General features: G+C 39.0%; 1 protein-coding gene across 8 annotated transcripts in view; it reads left to right on the top strand.

Moving 5' to 3' along the window:
• DTNA (dystrobrevin alpha) overlaps positions 1-23165 on the top strand; it is a 183566-nt gene that overhangs the window by 85480 nt on the left and 74921 nt on the right. For all 8 annotated transcript variants that reach the window (XM_018080470.2, XM_018080513.2, XM_018080506.2 and 5 more), the window contains one exon: positions 3322-3402. In XM_018080470.2, coding sequence (XP_017935959.1) covers positions 3322-3402 — 81 coding nt within the window. The remainder of the gene's footprint in view (positions 1-3321; positions 3403-23165) is intronic.

Here is a 23165-nt window from a genome sequence, read left to right as displayed (position 1 = left end):
CAATATCAGAGGAAGAAAATTCATAATATAAAGATCTTTTCCAGTGTTTTAGGTTCTTGCAGTTGCATCTGCAAGCCTGTGATTAAAACCCCGCTATGCTTTTAGAAAGTGGGTCATGTTCCAGACTACACAAGACAGGGGGAAAAAAATTTAAAAAGAAAAAATAAAAATCCAACTTTTCCTGCCTTTTTAAGTGAGAAATTTGTCCTGAACAAGGAACAGAAGGATTTGACTCTGGCTTTCTGACTTTAAATTTGGGCCACTGCGATTTTCCCTGTATTTTGAGAGATTCAGTTCAACTTTTTTGTTTACTTTCATTCAAAAGAGGCACATTTCTAGTTCTGAATTACAAACCTTTGTGAATTAGTATCATAATCATCATCTTCTTCTGTAGAGTCCGGTGGTTAAAGCTTGAATTGTGTCTTACAACTCAAAATGCCCTATTGGGACGTCGAATCGCTAAGTCTTAGTCTTACCTTAGTCTTACCTGACATGCTCCGGTATATCCAGACTGATGAAGAGTTCAGGATGTACATCACTGTTGTGCTGCCGTCACATATTATTCAGCAAGAAAACAACACCCAAAGCTTGCAGTGTTTCCCTTTGTTATTTTTGCAAACTGCAAATAGTGTTACATGACATGATCATATTCGAAGAATACAGAGTGAAGCACTGCCTGCAGGCAGTGCGAAGGAAAGGCCACTGACAATACTGTAGGGAAGTGACAAATTCAGTGTCTTGTTTGCCATGCTCAGTCCCACGTATCTTTCCACTTGTTTTTCCGGACTCTCCATGTAAGTGATGTCACTTTTCTACAGAAGTTATTTAACAAATAGATCTCTGACTGTGGCAAAATGTAAATCATGATAAAATTAAATTGCCAGTTCCAGGGATTTATCAGCAACACTAATCCACAAATAGTATCAAAATGATACCATCCACCATGTGTGCAAATATTAAAAAAAAAAAGCTACATTATTGTCTACAAATTAATTTATTTAGGATTAATATTGCAACTCAAAAACTCAATGAGCCAGAGTGTCACTTTGCTTTGACTCTTTAAATCTTTTTAAAAGGCTGAAGGAGCCTTTTATAAAGGAGCTTTGGAAACTTTCTAGTAACTTTCACTAAAGTTAAGAGGGAAAAAGTTATATGCATTTTACTCATCTGTCCTATTAAAAAGGAAAGTCTTAGTGTTGTAAGCACTATCTTCCCCTTTACCAGTAAAGAAATTTTCCAAAAGCTGTCAGTGAGATATTAATGGAGAAGAGAAAACCCCGTATAATTTTAACAATAAAGCACAAAAATAGTTCCCTGACCTGATGGTAAGTAGTTAAGGGTAATTTCTCCCAGGAGCAGTTGTTGTTAAGACAGCTAACTGGCAAAAGGGAGCAGCTGGGAGCCCTGGGAAGATGGTGTGGGAGAATCTGGTCAGGAAAAGAGTAGAATCTGGGTAGAGGGAGAGTATCATTCTCATTTTCATCTTGTAGGTCAGAGCACATTTGAAAAATTTGAGTCCAAAGGATGACAGGTTGTTTAAGAAGGTGTGGGTGAAAAAGGCAGAATGGAAGCTTTGGACAAGGCTTATCAGGGAAGCCCTTCCCCTGAGTCACAAGGTGCAGAAAGGACCCCCTCACTTTCTAATCTCCTTCTCAGGGAGGCATCTGGGTACAGCTGGATCCAATCCTAGTCCAAGATTTAGGCAGTGATTTATGTCTAAAGGATTATATAGGTGTAATTGAACCTTTATATGACTTTGTCCTGCAGGATTAAGGGTGGCAAAACAAATAAATTTATGTGAATAAAATAAATACTTATTTAAATTGATTACAATGATAATAATTAGGCTAAAATACTTTAATCAAAATTATTTACCATACAATGTAGATAGTTATAACTATTAATGTAGGGTACTGTTAAATAAATAATTTCAAAGCTAGCTTAATAGTTAGTAAGTAGAGATTGTTACTCACCCATACCAACAACCGTGGGCAAATCCCTTTCACTTGGCCTTGAGGAGTAACCTTGAGGCATCCCTCCTCAAGGGAGGAATCTACACACACACACCTCCAGAAGGAATATGTTAGAAGTCCCTGCCATTAAAAAGTAAGACTGAGCTTTTGTAGTACAAAGTGATTGACAGTCAATCAAATGTTTCTAGGCTACCTGTGCTGGCTCAGCAACCTTTAGCTCAGGAACTCAAAATAAGTTATCAGTTCTATGACTTGTTGCTTCCTTTATTGGGAACATTTTTTGCAACATCCTCACCAGTGTCAGTTTCTGTCAGGAGACCCTGTTTTTCACATCCTCAGAATGTTTAATTTTGGGATTGTGGAGTCAGACTGGTCTCAGCATTCTTCAACAACCAAAAGCAACGTGATCCTCCTTCTCCGTCCATCACTGATAACTTTTGCAAATAGGAGAAAGTTCAAGCTGTTTTACCCCCACTTAGGCAGAGCATCCTGCTACAGATGCCAACATGGCCACATGTACAACAGTACAGCTGAGTCGAATCATGTCAAGAAGAATCTTAAAGAGAGCATTTAGGAAGCTTGTGTAAAAGCCGGAGCATATTTCACTCCACTTCTTTTACATCCTGACTGTACCTTGTTTGGATATGTTTGATGGACGCTGTGCCAGGTTCTGCCCCCATCCTGGTACCTCTGTGTGGTGGTTGTCTGTGAGGTAGCTACCAACTAGTTTGTACCCATCTCCAGGACAGATGCTTTTGGAAATTTTACCAGATCTTAAAGTTGCAGCAGGCAAGGCCAAACTATGTCTGAAGCAGAGAGCTTGAGTTCTCCCTTGCAGACAATAAACCTCTGGAAAATGGAGAAAGTCCTTGCACCTTTTGCATTATTTTTGCCCCCTTCTGCAGATTGCCATAAGCCTTTATGTTATGGCATGGTATTTTTTCTGATTTGGTTTGCTGGCAATACCTTGTTCTGATCTGGTATGTCAGCTAAAGATACTTGTTTTGAGCTTTTCTGTTAAATATTAAAATTAGACTGAGGTTTTGCCTGTTGGAGCCTGGCCAGTGTGTCTTTTAGCCTGCAGCTTGGCCAGATTGTTCTTCAAAGTGACAGACACAGTGGGCTGACTATTCCTTGCCTTCCTTTATAAATGTCTTTTAACACTGTAGCTCTTGACATTCCCCTTCTCATTCCTCACTCCTCTCTACTCTCTCTGTGAAGGAGAGAGCCTTGAAAATTGTTAAAGAGAGTCAGCTCATGTGTCCTCTTTGTTCTCTGGCTTCCCTGCTAGCAAAGATACGCACAGGTCATATTCCATACAAATGTCACCGTTATTCTCTTCCACTAGGGGCTCAGGATCTGGATCGCATTCGTTTGTCCACCTACCGAACAGCATGCAAGCTTAGATTTGTTCAGAAGAAATGCAACTGTAAGTATGTCAGCACTTCTTTGACCTACCGTTGTTGTAAGCTTTCCCCTGCACTCCCTAGTCTGTCCTTCACATCACTGACAAATAGGGACTGTTTGATCTGGCGTTGCAAAGGATCTAATCAGAGTGCCTGGGCAGATTTTAAATAGTAACCTCTTTATATAAGGAGCTTGGCCTTAAACATGCCAGTGATTCAGTCATAGAATGGTGGGTCAGGATGCAGGACATAGCTTTAATTAATAAGTATGTTAACTACATTCTCCAATTTTCTTGTAAAACTGAATATTCTTGCAAGATCCTGCAAATTAAATGCTTTTATAGCAGCTCCATGAGAAGAAGTGGTCGTTCCAGTCCTCGTGTATTTGGGGTGCAGCAAAGTAAGTGTTGTGTCAGTCAGACTCTTTTTTTTCCACAAGGCCAGCTAGACGCTGCTTTTCTGAGAGGGTGAACCTGCTTGTAATCTGTGTGTTTGCCCTCCTCCTTCTAGGTTTTATTGTTGAGAAATTTCCCACTTGATTAGTGACTTTTTTAACTTTTCTTCTGAGATTCAGTCTTTCTTCCTTTACAGCTGCAGTTTCTATTAGCACAGTCATGTATTGTAAACTTTAAAGAGGAAATACATATAAAATCTGTAATGGAGTGTATCCTTTCTTCTCCATCCAAAATAGTATGCAAATACTTAGAAGGGCAGATTTGGATTTATGTATTTTACCAGACCTTTCCACACCAAGTTAAAAAAGAAAAAATCCTAACCAGGGGAACTCTTGTCGGTAGTAGCAGTAGAGAGAGGACTAACACAGAGAAAACAAGTGGGTTTTAGTCTTCATAGCTGGACTAGAATGGCAACCTGGCTATGCTTGTGCTACAACTCAGTGGTAAGTATGTTAAGAAATGCTCACTGCTGATAGAGATTAACCCCCCTGGAGAGAATTCCTGGTTTTGGGGTTACATGTGTCTGCATTACAGAAATGTTTAGCTTATGCTGTCCAAAGATACTGGAAAGGCCAAGTTGTGATGGAAAAGATTTTGGCGAGTATTTACTGTGTTATTAGCCACAGAGGTGATTGGTCGATCACTTCTGCAGCACACTTCTCATATTTTTCATAGGTGTTTAGCTGAAGTATTAATTGAAGGATTAGTATCACATTATAAGCAAGCTGCTAGATGCAAAACCCAGGGGGGCTTTAGTACCTGCCCAGTAGCTGGCTTCTCCCATTAGGGAGCAAATGTGTTGAAAGACACTATTATGTTGCATTCAGTTGTTTATTTTTTTAATTTTATGTTTAGGAGGATGACATTTTCACTTCATTTTCATGGTAACAGAATACAATAGTCTGAGGTGACAAAAAGTATCTAATTAAGTTGACAGTGATAGCAAAGTCTGTATGCAACTGTATGCAAAGCAAATGAAAAAACCTAGGGGCTAATAATGGTCTCGTTGGGAGTGGCTGGCTGGCTAAAAATACTGGTTGTTAATCTTAACTTTGTGCCTCTTATTTATCAGCTGTGATCTGCTTTTGTGGAACTGTTGGTTCTCTTCATAAAGAGCCAGTACAGATGCTCTTCGGTTCGCCAGCTTGTGCCAAGTCACTTGTGGACAGGGCTTGCCTTCTGGTCGCCATTGATAGCCTAGGAAAAGTTATTTGCTGGTCTTGTTTCCAGACTTATACTGTATCAATCTCTTCTGAAGAAAAAAAAAAAGGACAAACTTATAATCCTAATAATTAGATTCTGTGCAATTTAAGAAATAGTGCCTGTTACTCTGGAAGGGCTGAATTGCGTGTTTTCACCATCAAGTAAAGTTTTCTCCTGATCGTTTTGGGTAGACTGCTGCTCTCCTGGATGGCTTTCTCTTATCCATGGGAATTCATTCACCTGACAAGTATTCAAGCAACGGCTGTCCAAGAAAGAGCTTTTAAACATAGAGCCATTGAACTGAGCACTGCCCTTGAAATGGTTAATATTAGACCTCTGACTCATGTCAGCTACTGTTGTGGGGGTTTTTCCCTTACAGAAATCGTCATTATGCACCACCCAATAGCAAGTTCATGAGGAAAACAAAAAGAGGGGGGACATGGAAAAAATAACCTTTCTGCTGCATCTGAGCTGCTTCATTTAGGGTAGAATATAATAAGAAAAAGCTCAAAGACAGTTCTGCTTCACTCTTCTTTGAGCTGTGCTCTCCTGCCCTGCCCTGGCACACTGGCCTGGACTTACTAGGGAAAAATTGCTTGGAAAGAGTGTATTTGAGGGGTTCTTTTAAAGAGCTAACTTGACAAACTGCAGAAAGCTGCTCTTGTCTAAAGGCTGAAGGTGTACGAGGATGGAAGCAGAGAGCTGCTTTGAGGGCCAGAAGTGTTTGTTCCAAGGAAAGCAGAGCAGAGGTTTTATTAGCACCATCTTTTTTACCCAAAGGTGCCCATTAGCATAGACAGTCATGGGATTTCACTTAAGAGGCAGCTGCACTTATCACACACAGTGCACTGTTTGTTTCTGCCGTCTTTAGTGCAGACACAGACACAGGTTCAACTCCTGGCCTCCCTTTGTGAATTATTCTCTCAGTACAAAAGTTCTTTTTGCTGAAACCTTCAGCAGCAGGCTGGATTTTACTGGTGAAATAGGCAGCGTGCAATAGGTAAAAGTGCTTTCATATTCTAAGAGTGTTTCTCCTGAAGCTAGTTAAACTATCTGCATAAAGATTATAGAGAATGTGCTAGTTTGCCACCATTTACCAAAATACCACTACAAATGTTGCACTTTGAGTACTAACACCGTTTATCAAATTAATTGCTCTGGAATTATTTCATTTTCATAAGAGGAAGACTGCTTTGTAGATATTTAGCCAACAGTCTTCAAAATTGCAAATACATGCCTTTCTGATAATTATATAAAACTTTAGGGAAAGTACTCTGTGAAAAGTATTTCTTTTATAAAAATCTCTCTGAGCATTTTAAAGCAAACAGTTTAAATGCAATCATCAAAGTGTGAAAAATCATTATCACTCATTGCAATTATTTGTCAAACAGGATATAATTTAATCCAGTCAACCTCATTCTTCAGAAAAGCAAGAAATTCTTAAGAACTCAGAAAATAAATAAATTTGAAAAAGCTCTGATGTTATCTTTCAAAGAATAATTCCTGCAAATTTAAGCATTCCTCTTTGCCTAAATTAACTCTACGAATAAATAACAGTAACATTTACAAATTATTGTTAGCACACCTCTGAATCTGCTAAGTGCCCAAATGTGGAATGCAATATGTGACAAAAATCCTCAAAGCAGGAGACTCACAAAATTCTGAATGCAGAAATCTTAGACACTGGGAAACTTTGTTAATGCACCATGAATATAAACTAATTTTATGCTTCTTATTTCTGCTGACAATTTCTAAAATTGGAAATAATGAAAAGAGGAACTCTGCAGGTGATGTAGGTACCTTTGAGGATGTGGTGGGTATAGAAAGAGATAATTGCAGCCTACTTGTTTATTACTTTGCAGAACTCCTGTAGCAAGAGACCTGTTGCAATAGTAATAGTCTTCTCTTAGTTATAATATAATAACATGAGATATAGATACCTCTTGTGTAAAAAAAAAGGAAAAAAACCCAAAGAAGTACTAAAGAAGTCTTGAGAAGATGTTGAGATTTGGGCATGAATAATTCCAAATGAATGGCAAGAGTGGTGGACAGGTGGACCCTGGAGAAAACACTGCTGGTGGTTATGTCATCTTGAGATCCCAGATTGTAAAGCTGGGAGTCTGTGAGCTGACTGGCTGCTTTACTGGATGATGGTGTTGGATACAATCTTGGAAACAGTAGCACCCTAATAATTTGAGGTTAAATTTCATTATTTGGGGTAATAAAAGCAGATAGGAAGCAGATACAGATATCAAACATGCTACATGTTTATTCTGGTCTGTACAGTACAAATTGTACAAAATGGGAATAACTGACTTAATCATCTAAATCTTCTAAATGTGCTTTAAAGGCAGTCCTAAATAGCACACACTTCAAGAATCAAGGAGGGTGAGCTACAGGTGAGCACTGTGAGGTCTGAAACAGTCACAGAACTTGAAAACCTATGAACCAATATAGCTCTGACCAAGTCAAACATTAGGGTATTGTCCTTCACTTTACCTCCAGTGCATCAGAACAGGTTTTGGAGCACCCAGTGTAGATTCTCACCATACATACTGCCACTCAGCTCCCCTTTCCACCAGGAAAATGCCATCTTGACAAGGTTGATTTGCAGCTATTTGTCCATGATATCCAGACAGAGAAGCACCATAGACTTTCCTAAAACAAGGCACAAAGGACCAATGACAGCAGTTGGACATCTCTTGACATTCACCAGTATTCAGGAACCACCAAAAAGCACAATTTGTAGTTTTCCCCAGTGATCATTGTGCAGTTGATTTATTTTAATATTTGGGTTTCGGTGAATTTATTAACAAGCTGAGATGAAATACCATGTTCATATGCAAATTCCCTCTGGGCTATGGTGACAGCAGGAGTAGGACATAACATTGTATCATAATCAAAACCACTATAACGTTAAACATCACTCACTAATATAGAACTGTATGGCTGGAAAACTACTGCTGTCCTTGATGAACTATCCCGAATGTGTTGTGAGATTATTCTGTGATTCTGGCTGCAAAAGCAAATTTTGTTGTTTTCCTTAAATCAGAATAAATCATTGGCAGTTGAAAGTGTGAATCAAAAGCTGTGCTAGTGATAGTAATATGTGCCTTAATTAATGCAAAAAAAAAGGGAGCTTGTTTCCCTGGCAGTTTAATCTCAACACCTTGGAGTTTTGGTGTCATTGTTTCTCCTTTCAATATTGCTTAGTGTGAGTGATTTTTAAATTTTTTAAAATTCTTTCAGCCTATCCAAGTTGTAGTACAGCTACATAGAGAGCGCAACTGCCATGACTATGATGGAGACCTTGTGTATGTCCAAGGCGGTGTCCTCCACCTCCCTCTGCTCTTCATCCTGCCTCCACTGGGCTTAAGTAGTCACAGCTGAGGCATGTAGGCATGTCAACTTAATTTCTATACGTGCTTTTGAGTTCCTCCCTGATCTGATCTGCCTTTTTACATTTGTTTTAAGTTAGAATTAATTTCTCCCCTTCTGAAATATAATAATTTTCTACTGAAAATGAATGACAGTTATTGTAAATACATTATGCTTTTCTTAAAGCTCTTTTCTGTCTGTACTATTACACCTCCTGTAATACTACAGGATGCTTCTGAAAATGCTTTTGTCCTAGAAACTGACAATTTGTGTATGAAATGATGAGTTCAGACTGTATGAGCTACTGGCCCCCATCATGATGGCAAGCACTTTTTGAAAACTTATTTGATTAAACCTAAATAAAATTACTAGGGTTTGGGGTTTGATTTTATTTTTTCTATACTGAACTGACACCTAAAATATCATTTTATTCCATCCCATTCAACATGCCATTCACCAGAAAATGAAAAGTAACAATATCTGCTACTTGTTGTAAAAGGAAAGGATAAGAAAGTCTTGATTCCACACTGGAAATGGTGCTGTGACCTTTGTGTTATCCAGGGACTGAGGAAGTCAACAGGAAATCCAGGTTCAACTTTCTCCTGTATGACAAAATCTACACTGATCTTACATATCTGAAAGAGTTCCCTAAACACAAAGCTAGAGGATATTCACAAGTGTTCCAGTCTGTCCTGTTGATGTTTAACCACCAAATCTTTCATCTTTACATGTTGATTGATTTAGGAACATATAACTACTTCTCTTTACTTAAATGAGACCTCTTGCCAGTGTAGTATAAAGATATTCTTCCTTTGACTCACTGAGTATTTATTTTCTCAAACATGAAACAGTGCACAAGAAATGTGTAAAGGTATCAGTATCCATGAAGATTCCTGCCATGGAGGGAGGCATTCATTGTCACCATCCTGCCTTTTACTTCTCAAGGACTGTATATGCAATTTTGTGCTTACCCTTCTCTTTTTTTCCTCTCTCAGGAGGACCATCAGAAACAGAGCCACCAAATTGTCATAATGACAGAATTGTTTAGATTAAATAACTTAATCCTTCATCACTGTAGGTTTCCATGGTTAGTGCTCTGTTTTCATTGTTGGGTTTTATCATGTTTTTCATTCTATCCTGGAAGCAATAAAGTACGGGAGAGGTTCAGACTGGATCACAGAGCAATCAAACTGAATGACAAGCAGTGTTGCCTACTTGAGAAGTGCAAAAGGTCTGCTTGACCACAATTTGAAACAATCTGCCCTTTGAATTTGCGATCATGGCATTCTCATATTCTTCTAAACCCTCAGCAATCAGTCTTGTATGAAATTTCCTTAAAATCCTGTAATTTGGGAAAAAAATCAGCATTTTGTGTTCTTATTTTTATTCTTCTCTGTTGACGATCTTGGATATTCTATGAGCTGCTTATTATTATTATTACATAAAGGTAGAGGCTGGAAATATTAGTTGTGTTCTTTGTTTTCTATTTTAACAGAAGCCGAATCTTAGAGATTCCCTTAGAGTGAATGACATTATTCACATGGCTCTGAGATATAGCTTTAAAAAAAGAAAAAGCACTCTATATTACAGGAGTCATGATACCATTGTGTAAGTTACTAATTCTGGTATCCTGCAGTACTTGAAGAATGGAAAGAGAGAGGAGTTAATGATTTTAAAAACTTTTTTGTTCCTTTGTCTTTACCAGAGACTTAGAGACTAAATGCTCCTGGAACTGCTAGTACTGTTCCATATGGGTTTCCAGGCAACTATGGGGAAAGGATGCATATATTATACATTCTGCATTATGCATCAATTATTTAATCAAAAGTTCAAAAGGGCTTGATTTAGCATATTCCCCGCAGACAAATCCTTAGTCTGTAAGTGTTCGCTCACAGCACAATATTCTGAAAATGGGCTCAGATTTTCTTTTTCTTTTAACTGTAAAAGTTTATTAATATGCTTGACAATCATAATAGCTGTTAGAGAGCTGACATATAAACTGTATATTTGGCGTGTTCATTGAGGGACTGCTGTTCAGCCTTTTCTTCAATGTTAGCATGAACTGTACTGTTGTACTGTAAAAGGGTTGTGGTATCTCAGATGTCCCTGAGTATTTGCTTGTAAAGACAACCACTGCAAGTCTGTCTCATACATGGTTGAGACAAGAACTACTAGTAGATATTTGCAATTAATTTTAATGTCAAAAAGAGTGAACCAAACAAGGATATCTACTTTAAACTCTTACATTTTCATTTGCTTAAAAATTGATTTTTCAAATATACCCATGATTCCAAGTGGCTCCTGTTAAAAAGAGGAGTTGCAGAAGATTGTCAGCTAATATTATTTTGTCCTTTACAGATGAAAATTACTGAATTGGTTTCCTTTGAGTCAGAAGTTGACAGGCACCTGGACTAGGTCACATCCCAAGTATTTGCCCTCTGCTACATTGTACCCTCTGCTACATGGGTGGCTCAGCCCTGCCCCGATGCAGACAGCCTTTGTAATTGAATCATAGCTGAAAATGTCTTCTTACTGACTTCCTGAACTCTGTGAAGACTCCCATTCACTGTGCTATTTCTGATGGCTTTCCTGATGCAAGTTTAAGGTTGGACAGTCTGTTCCATTCCCCACTTATGTTTCTGAACATCTGCTACTGGTAACAGGCCTCAGTCAACTTTGTCTGGCAACCTTTGGCTTAGTTACCCCAAACCATAAAGTTTGTTTATCCTAACAGATGCTTCAAACAAAAGAAAATAAATTTCTGTTAACTTAGTAATCTTTTAGACAGTCTAAAAATTGCAAAATATATGAAGACATACTGTTTGACAGAAACAAACCAATACCTTAGCAATCACAGGATCACTGTATTTTGTTGTTCTTCAAGTGAGAGCTTTTTCTTCTTTCACCCTCTTGTTTTCCCCTCAGTCTGTAGCTGCGTTTTTTAGTCTCCCTCGTAATTTCCCTGTCCTTTCATTAGCTTCATGTCATTATCTATGGCATTTGCTTTATCTCTGATTTCTCTGCAACCCTCATTCTCTTGTCTCTCTTTCCTTTTATCCTCTTGGCTCCAAGAACTTTTCTTCAGGCCATCCTTCTGTTACACTTGAGCCTTTGTCCCCTTTTCTTGGGCTGTTCTGATGTGTCCTCTTTGGGTATTTTGCAGGGCCTGCCCTGATATCATGGGAGCACCTCCATAACATGTCAGAGTGCACTAAGCAGAGTAACTTAATCCCATGTTGGTCATTCTCTCATTGTTTTTTTTTTCCTATCATATTTATGTGAAAAGGGGGAGAAAAGTAACAAGTCATCTTTGGAGCAGATATCAGTGAGTTTGGTGATGATGGTCCTTTGTTCCTAAGGGGTTTTGTCTTGAAGCTCTGCATCTCTATTCTGGACTCAAAGCAATAAGTCTTCAGGAGTCATATGTGAGCTCAGTCCATACATGTTTTCTGTTGAGACTAAGGGACAGTTTTTATGTCCTTGCCGCCAAAAATTGTTTCCCTGAGAAGATAAGCTGGGCTATTTTGCCCTATCTGTGTATTGTTGCATTGCATTCACAGAATCACAGAATCATTGAGGTTGGAAAAGACCTCTAAGATCATCGAGTCCAATCTTTGAACAAACACTACCTTGTCAACTAGACCATGGCAGAAAGTGCCATGTCCAGTCATTTCTTGAACACCTCCAGGGATGGTTGCTCCCCTGTTCAGACCATTCCGGTGCTTACCAACCCTTTTAGTGAAGAAATTCCTCCTGGTGCTTTGAACTCTTTCTCCATTGCATCTTCTGAGTTGGGAATTTTGCTGATCTTTTTTTTGCCCTGTCCTGGTTTTTACTCTGTCAGTTGGCTCATCTTCATTCCCTCCTCCAGTAACTTTTACAAATAAGCCCACTGTGGAGCCAGCAGGGACACTGTCTGTGGTGAATGTTCTCGGCAATTATGGGCTTCTTCGGGGTGAAGACGGCAAATAATCCCTAGAAGTGAGGTCAGAATGCAGGACTTGACATAATTTTTATTATAATTCTCTCCTTCTGTACTTCCCAAAGAGTGTTTTTTTCCATGCTCATTTGTTTTCATTTACATCAAAAGTCCAGTTTGTGTAACTCTAACAATATAGATCAAATTCACAACACCCAGAATATTTAAAGGGAGGCTTTAGCTTAGCTGTTACATCATATTTTTACTGCACCTAGTTTTATTTTCTGTAAGTCTTAGTGGAAGATTTGGTGCAGCAAATATCTGGTGTGCTAGGACAAATCATGAAAATAGAAGATTTTGGCCATAAATATAATTTCCTGCTTTTATAAATGTGAAGAGACTGCACAATATAATGTCTTCAGTGGGTATTATTATTAATACAGCTCTGGGTCACTGCATACACAATGAACATTCAGCGTCATGGCATTGATGTTTGTGATATACAATGGCTTTTCAGAGGCTGTTTTCCTTGTTCTGAATCAAGGCATTCCAAATCTGAATTCAGATTAAATTGTATCTGTGATATTGTTGTTGGCTACAGAGGATTTCTAGCAGGGTATTTGGGAGCTGTCTTTGGCCCTTTACTGAGCCAAGTGTGGGCTAGTTCCACAAGAAGTTCTCTTTTCTTTGGTCCATGTGGATAGACAGATGGATGTCTGCTTTCCTTACTGAAAGAAAATTGAAAGTAACTCTGTTGAACTCATTGACATCATTATGGCACAAAGGAAAGAATGAATCAGTCTCTCAGTGTGTGGTTTTTTTGAGGAGGCTGAACTCAGTTTCTGATAAATGAAGTCAACACTAGTATCGTACTGCATCTATTATAAAGGTCCTGATCTTCCCCAGGTTTAATTTTCCACATTTCATTCATCTATATTTTGCCTTGAAATCTTAGTTTGTCTTAGATTTGCAGGATATGTTTAAGGATTGTATGTGTAAAATAAAGGATGACAGATAAGTGGCTGTGTACATCAAGACTCTTACTCCATCTAGGGGCACTGACAACATCATTAAAGAGCTTCTGTCACACACAGGAGAAAGGATAGATGTGTGAAACTTCACCTAAATCTCATTTATCTGTCATTTCACATTTTGCAATATTGTTTCCTTTCTCATTGTTGCTGATTGTCAAGCTATGTTTGTATCAACTGGAGCTTTTCTCCTTTCCTTGGCCTATTCCTTATTTCCTCGAGAGATGTGAAGTTTTAGTGCATGATATTGTAAGGGGAGACACTGCAATTGCCTTCTGATTACTGAGCAAATCAGCAGGAAAGTGGAAAACCAACCCACTCTTCCAGAAGACATTGCTTTGAATATGAGTAATGTCAGGAGAGTAAATGTGGAAAGATTGTGTGAACACAAAGCCAGAGTTTAGTCAAATATTCTTTACGCTTTCTCTGAATGAGATGCTGTCTACTCAAATGAAATTGATACGGAAAATATGGATATTCCAGATACTAGGTTCTGTCTCTGCTTATCTCAAAGCTGATTACAGCTCATATCCCTAAAGATTTGGGGCAAATAATCATGTTGCTTTCAAATATGAAAGCTCAAATCTATGGCAGTAATTAGCAACTCCATTACCAATCTCAGCAAAAGGTTAAATAAGATCAGAGTCTGAACTGTCCTTATGACTTCAGTCATGAGATGCTTTTTCACCAAAGTCCTGCATGTCACATGACTGTCCTGCTTCATAGCAATGCTCTCACTGAACAGCTGAAGTTGATATTGGGATTTTGGCCCAGAAACCCTCTGAATTGAAGCAAACTCTTCAGAAGAGAGAAGCATGTGCTGACTGTCTTTAGTATGTTTCTTCTGCTTGGGGTTGCAAATCAGTCAGTTTGCCAAAGCATTACGTTCAGCTTAAGTATTTCTCTAATTATTTTTAATAGATGAAAATGTTATGGGTCAAATTCAGTCCATGTTACATAAGAACATTTTTAAATGATTAGAATAAGGATCAGGTTAAGAATTTGCATATATGTAAAATATTGCATCTTTTATGTTCAAGAAAGTGCATGATTCATCTTTCATTAGTATTCCGTATCTTGTGTTGCTGTTTACAGTCTTGCCAACCCTAAATGATTTTAAAAGTAATAATACAGAAGATGAAATAACCATGGATCAAACTTTGAAAAACAAGAGATGTACCAAGGAGGATTTTTGTTTCCACACAGTTCTAAATGTATAATAGGTGCTCATTCTTTTTCATTGACCTTTGTGATATGACTTAAAGGTTGATAATGTAATCTCAACTTGTTTTCTATAGCCATCAGGTAAGAAATTGTTGTAAAGAACTGTTAAATCACATATTCTCTTGTCATCACAAGGTATTTTTTAAAGAAAACAGCAGTTAATATGGGACTGGGGATAGTACCCTGTATCCTTAAGCTGTTAACTAGCACTGCTTCAAAATTAATGAAAAATGTAAATAACCCAATTTGTTAACATTTGCAATCACGCTGCACTTGCTTTTGGCTGCTAATGGTGTCAAAGCAAGCTGAAGGCCTCTTGTGACATGGGAAATGTTTTAGGGGGGATAGAGAGAGCTGGCAGCAGTTGTATCAGAGAGAAAAAAGGATGTAGTCTTAGTCAGACTTGGCATTTGAAGAAATATACTTCTGGAGGAGATTTTATCACTGTAATAAGGCCATTCAACATGAAGACATTCTGCCCTTTCCATCTCATGGGATTAGCATTGTTTGCCTGTCACACGTGACCTGTTTAGGACATCCACACAGTCACATCTCCGCACCCATAGGCTTAGTTCAACTCAGTACAGAGACAAGGCCGTTTTCTGGAGACAGCAGTGGAAATGCACAGCTTTGATTCGTGTTTGCTCACTTGACACTGTGCCAGTAGAGTTAAAATGTTGGAGCAAATGCGGCTGCATTTACTAAAATATACCCAGTAGTGCCATCCTGTGGTTGGGACTGCGGCTGCCAGAAGGCTTTTGCACCATGTCCCGCCTGTTCTCTGAAAGCTGATCTGTCTTGGGTACTTACACAACATCTGAGTTGTGCCAGCATCTAAAATTATGTTTTCCTTCTCATATATTCAGTCATTTTTGAACTTCTAGTTTAATCTCCTAAGTAGGAGGGCTGAAATGTGGCTTTTTATTTTCTCTCTGGTAGCATTTTTTGGAAGTCTCCATAATTCAGTTTTTCTATTCAGTTTCAGATTAACCAGATCTCTAGAAGAGAAAACTTGGAATATCAACTCCAGATACAGTATCACCCAGCCTCACAGATATTTTTTACCACCTTTTGGGAATACAGAAGCTTTTTCCTAGTGTTTGGTTTGCTGTAATATAGTACCGAGAGTTATATTTCATTAAAAAATTGAATTGCTGTAATTTTAAGAATTGACAGAAGAACTCAAATGTAAGGCACACTGACCTAATTTTAAGAGAAATGAGAAAGCTGTTGTGTATCATACATATTTATTAACCAAGTCTTGTTACCTCGTGTCCTCTTTGGCTAATGGAAAGCTGACACTTGCAAAACCCTTTTGAAGGAATTATTAAGTCAGATTAAGACCTGATCCCACAATGCCTCAAATAAAGCCTTTCTTATTAAAATAGTTTTATAGTGGGATAGTAAGAATAATAGAGACACCTAAGCTAGGAATACCCTTGTCTTTTGTGGAAGGGGCAGATATAAAGTTTCTGGCTCTTGAATACATGTAGCAACAGGTCTGCTATTTGCACATTGGTCTTTAATGCATAAGTACGTTTAACTCTTAAAATAAGAACGTTATGTGTAATCAATGGATTTAAGCCATGTGACTTCTTAGCAACAATGCAGTGTTTTAATTCTTTCCTGGTTGTCATCAAAATAGTAAGAAGCTTAGAGTTAGATTTTTTTAATTATTTCATTTTATTTATGCCCTACTTCATTCATCATTTCAAATAAATTATTTCAAAGCATGTTTAAAAAAAGGAGACACTTTGCCAGCATCTGGGTGGCAAGTAAATGACAACAGTTTCCCAGGCCACTGCTCCCTTTTTCAGAATTGACTGTCATTAGTGCTGCTCCTTGGGGAGACTGATGGCTTCTTCTGCCACCCACAGAGAGCCCTTCAGGCTTAGGTTAAATATAGGTGAGACAAGATGGGCAGGAGAAGAGGAGAAAGAACTGTTATTCTAAATTAAATTAATGTCAAAGAGAAAATTTTTACTGGAGATCTTTAAACACTCTTACACCTTGGTACTGTATTAAAAGTAAAAAACCAGATTTCAGTGTATTGTTAGCCTAATGATTATTCCTCATTAGTAGTACTTGGCTAAAGTGCTGTAGTGATCAGAATATCAGAAGGTTTTAGAATAACTCTTTTTGCCTTCTGGGCAAATGTAGGTAAAGGATAATAGGATGCAAGCCCAGATATGCAGACAGAAGAACTTTGAAAACTTTTCCCCAAAATTTTCAGTGCCTCAGTTGTACGTATCGTGTCCTGCAGATTTCCAAACACCCAACAGCCGGGTTTGGCACCCACACTAGTTCAGAAGATAGGTGTTCCTGTTGGCGGCTGTGAATGTTTAGTTCCTTATCCAGGCACTCCTCAGCCCTGGGATGGGCAGGTAGAAGTAGATAGCCTTACTCAAGCTTCCTGCTGAGCCAGGGCACACCACACACCTGTGCACTCTCACAGCACAAGCAAAAAGATGAGGAGAAGGAATGCATGCAGCTGACAGATGACTAAATGAAACTATGACTTCCCTCTCAGATCCCTTGGCCTTCACAGGAAAGCTTGAGGGAATATCTGAGTACACAGAGTGCTGTGAAGGCACTTCTTTGTGATACTTCTTTCTGTAAACCTCACACAAAACCTCTTGAGGATGTGGAGGACTGTTTCTCAAGTATTCAAAAGACCTCAGGGCAGGTTCTTTTTTTTGGTCTTGTTTATTTGTTTATTACATGGGTTAGAAAAGGGCCTTGGAGCACAGCTTACTTGAGCAATAATTTTAGAGAAAAGTCAACATTATGGGGCGACATTGATTCCTCTCCAGGAAGAGTTATTATATGTTTTTGCAGTGTAGCTTCATGATTGGACAAGGACATCACAGACTCACTCAGATTGACAGGGACTTCTGGGGAGAGCAGAATCAGCTACAGCAGATTGCTCAGGGTTGTGTCCAGTTTGGATTTGATTATCTTCAAGAATAGAGACTCCACAGCCTTTGTGGGTAACATGTCACAGTGTTTGACAATCCTCATGGGGAAAATATTTTTCTTATGTTTAAATGCTTTCCTGTATTTTAATTTGTGCTCATTTCCTTCTGTCCTTCCACTATTCTTTCCCTGAGAAGAGTGTGCCTCCATGTTCTTTACTTCCTTGCACTGGATCATAGAATAATAGAATGTCTTGTGTTGGAAGGGACCTTAAAGATCATCTAGTTCCAACCTCACTGCTATAGGCAGGGATACCTTCCACTAGACCAGGTTTCTCAAATCCCCATCCAACCTGACCTTGCCCACTTCCAGGAATGGGGGGTCCACAGCTTCTCTGGGCAACCTGTTCCAGTGCCTCACCACCCTCACAGTAAAGAATTTCTTCCTCATATCTAATCTAAACCTACTCTTGAAGCCATTCCCTCTTGTCCTATCGCTACATACCTTTGTAAAAAGTCCCTCTCCAGCTCTCTTGCATGCTTTCTTCAGGTACTGGAATACCACAGCTAGCTCACCACAAAACCTTGTCTTCTCCAGGCAGAACAATCCCAATTCTTTTAGCCTTTCCTCATAGGAAAGGTGCTCCATCCCTCTAATCATCTTGGTGGCCAGGTGTCTATATATACTTGCAAAGTCCTCCTGAGCCTTCTGTCCTGTAGGCTGAAGAGTCCCGGCTCTCTCAGCCTCCCCCCATATGACAGTTGTTCCGGTCCCTTCATTGTCTTCGCTGTCACCAAGGCTGAGTAGAGGGGAAGGGTACCTCTCTCTTCCTGCTGGCAGCACACTGCCCAGTGCAGCTCAGGAGAATGTTGGCTGCCTTTGCTGTAAAGGCATATTCCCAGCCAGCACCCAGCCTGTATTGGTACAAGGGGTTATTCCTTTCCACGTTCGGTACTTTATATTTCCATTTGCTGTACTTCATGAGATTCCTTTTTGCCTGTTACTCTAGCCTGTTGAGATCCCTCTGAATGATAGCCCAGCCCTCTGGTGTATCAGTCACTCTTCCCAGTTTTTTATCGCCTGCAGCCTTGCTGAGGGTACACTGTCCCATCATTCAGATCATTAATGAAGATATTAAACAGTTTGTACTCAGTATCATGCCTGGGGGTATACCACCTAGTGACTGGCCTCCCTACAGGATTTGGTGCCACTGATCACAAGATTTTCAGCTAATGTTTGCAGACAGTTTTCAGTCCACTTCACTGTCCCCTTACGCAGTCCACACTTAGCAGTTTGCCAGAGAGGCTGTTATGGGACGCACTGTTGTAAGCCTTACTAAAGTCAGAATAAAGAACATCCATTACTTTTTCTTGTCCCTTGAGCTAGTCACATCATTGGGGAAGGCAAAGAGCTTGTTCACACGATTTCTCTGTCATAAATCCATGTTGACAGCTTCTGATCATCTTCTTGACCTTAGTATGCTCAGAAATGGCTTCCAGGAGGATTCACTCCATCCCCTTTTCAGGGACTGAGGTGACGTTTTATTTCACTGGATACCTCTTTCTTTTCTTGGAAATGAGGTGACAGCTGCTTTCTCATAGCCCTCAGGAACCTTCCCCAGTTGCCACAACCTTTCAAAGACAATCGAGTAGTCTTACATTGACATCAACCAGCCCCCTCAGCACTTGTGGGTGCATTACCCATCAGGCCCTATGGACTTGATCATGCCAGCCTTTTTAAACATCCCTTAACTGGTTCCTCCTTCACCAAGGCTGTCCTCCTTGCTCCAGACTGTCCCACTTGTTGCAGGGGCCTTTATCCTGAAGATGAGACTTACCAGTAAGCCTTGCCAAATTCCATTTCAGATGTGCAGTCTTTGAAAAGACTTTGATTTCTTAGCGAAGAGCTAAATGTTGTATATGGTTGCTTTTGGTTATCAATATACCATCCTCTTACAGCCTTCCATACCATTGTATGCACATCTTTAAAAAATAAAGCATTTTGGGATCAGAATAACATGGCAGTAAATGTTCTGAATATTTTGTTGATTTTTTCTTTAAACTTGAATCTACAAAATGCAATCACTGCATCTACAAAACCTAGAAATCAAGTGAAATAGCAAGAAGATGCAATAAAATACACTTTTACATTCATACATTCAAATATATGCTAACAAGCCCGAAGTCCACCAATCTTGCTTTTGGAAAAAGTGGTGACCAGCCCAAGAGCTGTTGATGGCCTGCAGAGTGTTTGGAAGTGGCCCAGCACACACCAACATGTTGGATCGGCTGCCTAGCAGGTGTCCAGCTGTGCTAGAAGTCACTGGGCTGTATGAACAGTGCCTGGCAGCAGCAGTGGGCAACAGAGATAGATGGGAAGCCTGAGAGACATGGGAGCAGGAATAGGAACATCCAGGACATTTCCAGGTAGAGACTGAGCAAAGGTTCAGATATCTGGGCCATGAGTAGCCTGCCTGTGCCAGACTCTGTAGAGTGACAGCTGTACCAGATGTACCCAGCCAAAGAGTACCTCATTTTAGCCCTGAGCAGAAGCACCACCCTGGTACATTTCATGTAATTTGGCACCAGAGAGAGCAAAAGATTGCAAGCCATCATAACTGGCACATTGACCTGCATAGCTGTGGGATGTGCAGATAAAGCTTTCAGTGATCATGCTATAGCTGGCTGATTTGAGGCGCAGCTTTGCCACAAAGAGGTGTAGCCAAGGGAAAACATGCCTCGGGCAGTCCTCCATTACCTGCCTGGCAGCAGCACAGAGAGAGCAAAACAGAAAGCATGAGTGACTTCCCAGGGCTTCTCAGCAATGATGATGACAAATGGCTCCAATACCCTGATTTGTGATGGGTTCATAGATTCTAATAAAAAAAAAAGAAGAATTGTATAACGTATTTTATAATATTTTTAGGATTGTTAGGCAAGCAAGCATAAATCTTTCCCTTTTAATGAAATCCACCTGAAATACCTGACATACAGTCAAGTGCCATTGATTTCAAATGACAGTACTAGTATGCTTAAATTCAAGCATGTCTGTAAGAGCTTTGCTGGGCTAAAATCTTCATGAAATGCATACCAAAATTTTGGAAATAATTTAAATTAGTGCTTCTTTAAAAGTTGTTCCTGTATCCACCAAAAAAGGAAAATCTATCAAGGAGGAATTCTGTCCTAACTATCGCTTGGGCATGTTTAATCTAGATTTAGTTAGACCTTCTGTATATTGAGTAAATTTGAATTGATTATTAAAGCCCTAATTTAGATAGCTTCTGGTGTTTGGTTAAATGTAATCTCCTCTTCCATGTTCATTTGGTAATAAATGGAGAGATAATGTTGTAGAGTTCATGGTTCAGGTGGAATACAAAGAATGAAGTGGAACAGATGAGGATTTTTGTACAAGTAGATCCATTTAATGGTAAGAAAGCTTAAGTACACAGACTGGGGTTTTTTGGTTTCTTTGGTTGGTTGGTTTTTTGGTTTGGTTTGTTTTTTTTTTACTACTTAGAAGATAAACTTCCAGTACAGTTTTCTTTTTATGCTTACTTAGGGCAACATTGTTTCTTGACAACTGATGTTTAAAGTAATCTTCCTCCTTTGAGATTAGTGATATATCCAAGATTATCTGCATCTCATAGCCTTTCCATAATTTTAAATAGACTGCATGATGGAGAGAAAAATTCATTCCCTGCATAAATAACTTTTCATTTCTGTGCTATGAGTTGAAAAAAAACAGTGTGGTCCATCTCTTCTCTCTCATTTTGTCTATTAAGATATTATCTACCAAAAAGAAAATTACTTACTGCAAATAAATCAAAGTTCCTAGTTGCAATAAATTAAAAATACATTGGTTTCCTACTAATGAAGAGACTAAAAAGTGCCTGAAGAAAAGAGGGAGGATCAAGATCAATAAAATTGATGTGTTTATAGTAAGCAATGTAAGACTGTGTTAAATTCTGCTTTCTCCAAATGTGTCCAGGGTACACCTATTCCACAAATTAACCCGTTGACAGAGTTGCAGGTGATAGAATTCTGCACTATAACTAATTGCTTGTTTTCGTCATCAAAATAGTAGAAAGTAATAGGAAAAGATGTTCTGAACGCAAATAAAGGCAGAAAGGCAGGATGTAAAACTTGAAGAGTATCTGAAAACTTTTTAGTTTGAAGAAAATATAAAACTCCTTTCAAACTGAGCCACACATCTTCATCCACCCTTTCATCTCCCTGCAGGGAGAGACTGATCAGTTCAGTCTCAATGTGCTGGCAACAGGCACTCTCCAAATGTTGTTTTAACATCTGAAGAAGTTCACTGAAGGAAATAACATTTGTTATTTGCAGTGTATTTTCATGCATTAATCTTAATTGTCTTCATTTCAGTCAGGTTTTCTTCAAAGTGTATGGTTTTTTGGTAACAATTGCTGTGGAGTGAATGGCAGCCATCTGTGTGTGCACGACACACACTTCTGTCCAGACACTGAACTTTATTTACATTCACTAATTTCAGTCTGTTGCTGAACCTGCTCAAATATAAAACCTTCTGTGACAGTGTTTATATACTACTTAATGTCATTGAAGTTAGCAGACAATGTTCACCATAGAAGATCTAATAACACTGATCTTTAGCTTAACTGTGACTTTAGAAATCACTTAACAGAAAATCTAAAAGGAAACGTAGTTTAGCAATTGCTTGTGGAAATTGTCTACATTTTTTTCCAACATCAGGCAATCGAGTGAGATCTACACCTGCATAGCTGTGCTGTTTACAGAGTGCAAGGCCTTTCTGAAGGCTCCGTGAAGATTGGCTGGGCTGCATGATTTTTGATTGCCTTATACCACACAGGTACCAGATACAAGCAGCTTTTACTCCTACTGCCTATCTGCTGGCACTGAAGGAACAGCTGACAGATTTCTCTAGTTTTACAGATCCCCTTCAGAAAGGACATCTTTCTCATGCTGAGGCATAATTCGCTTTTCAGAGGGAAATGTGGGCAAGGCAACAAAAGCAGTAACAGCAATGAGAAGTTAAAAACAAACTTGTGGAGTTTTACTATGTTGAGGGAATTTAAGGCAGATTTTAGGAGATAGAAAGCTCTCCTACTTCTGTGTGCTGATTTGTTATGCTGCAAACTCTTCATCATCTTAGGATCATAGTAGTATGTAAAAATCAGATTTGGGTTTTGTTACACTACGTGTTGTGCAAAGTAAGAAGATATGTCTTCTTCAGTAAGATTAAAACATTCTCAGGGATGGATAAATAAATAAATGAGCATAGCAGGTATTATGGAAAATGGGTAGAAGAGAAGATGAGGAATGCAAGCTTTTGCAAAGTTTGCAGGGTTAACATTCTGTTATTACATTGAAAAGAATACAGATATGACATTAGCTGTAGGCATAAATTTCTATTAGTAGAAATGAGTGGAGCTTGCAGGGTCCTGTGTTTTACTCTGTCTTTTGCCAATGTTAGTTGCGTGATCTGGCAGCATGATATAATATGTAAGAGTTTGCTTACTGTGTGAGTAAACTTAAAAAAATAGAATTCAAGGTAATAGGGAACTGCACCTGGATGTAATCTGCACAAGGTCAAGCCGTGCAGTGTAAAAGGTAGTGACTATGACAGAATCTTGTAGCTGTTCATACAGATTGAAGTATTTA

This window comes from Manacus vitellinus, unplaced genomic scaffold (genome assembly GCF_001715985.3).
Source record: "Manacus vitellinus isolate BGI_N305 unplaced genomic scaffold, ASM171598v3 scaffold_1_pilon, whole genome shotgun sequence".
Lineage (NCBI taxonomy): Eukaryota > Metazoa > Chordata > Aves > Passeriformes > Pipridae > Manacus > Manacus vitellinus.
This window is presented reverse-complemented; position numbering and strand designations above follow the sequence as displayed.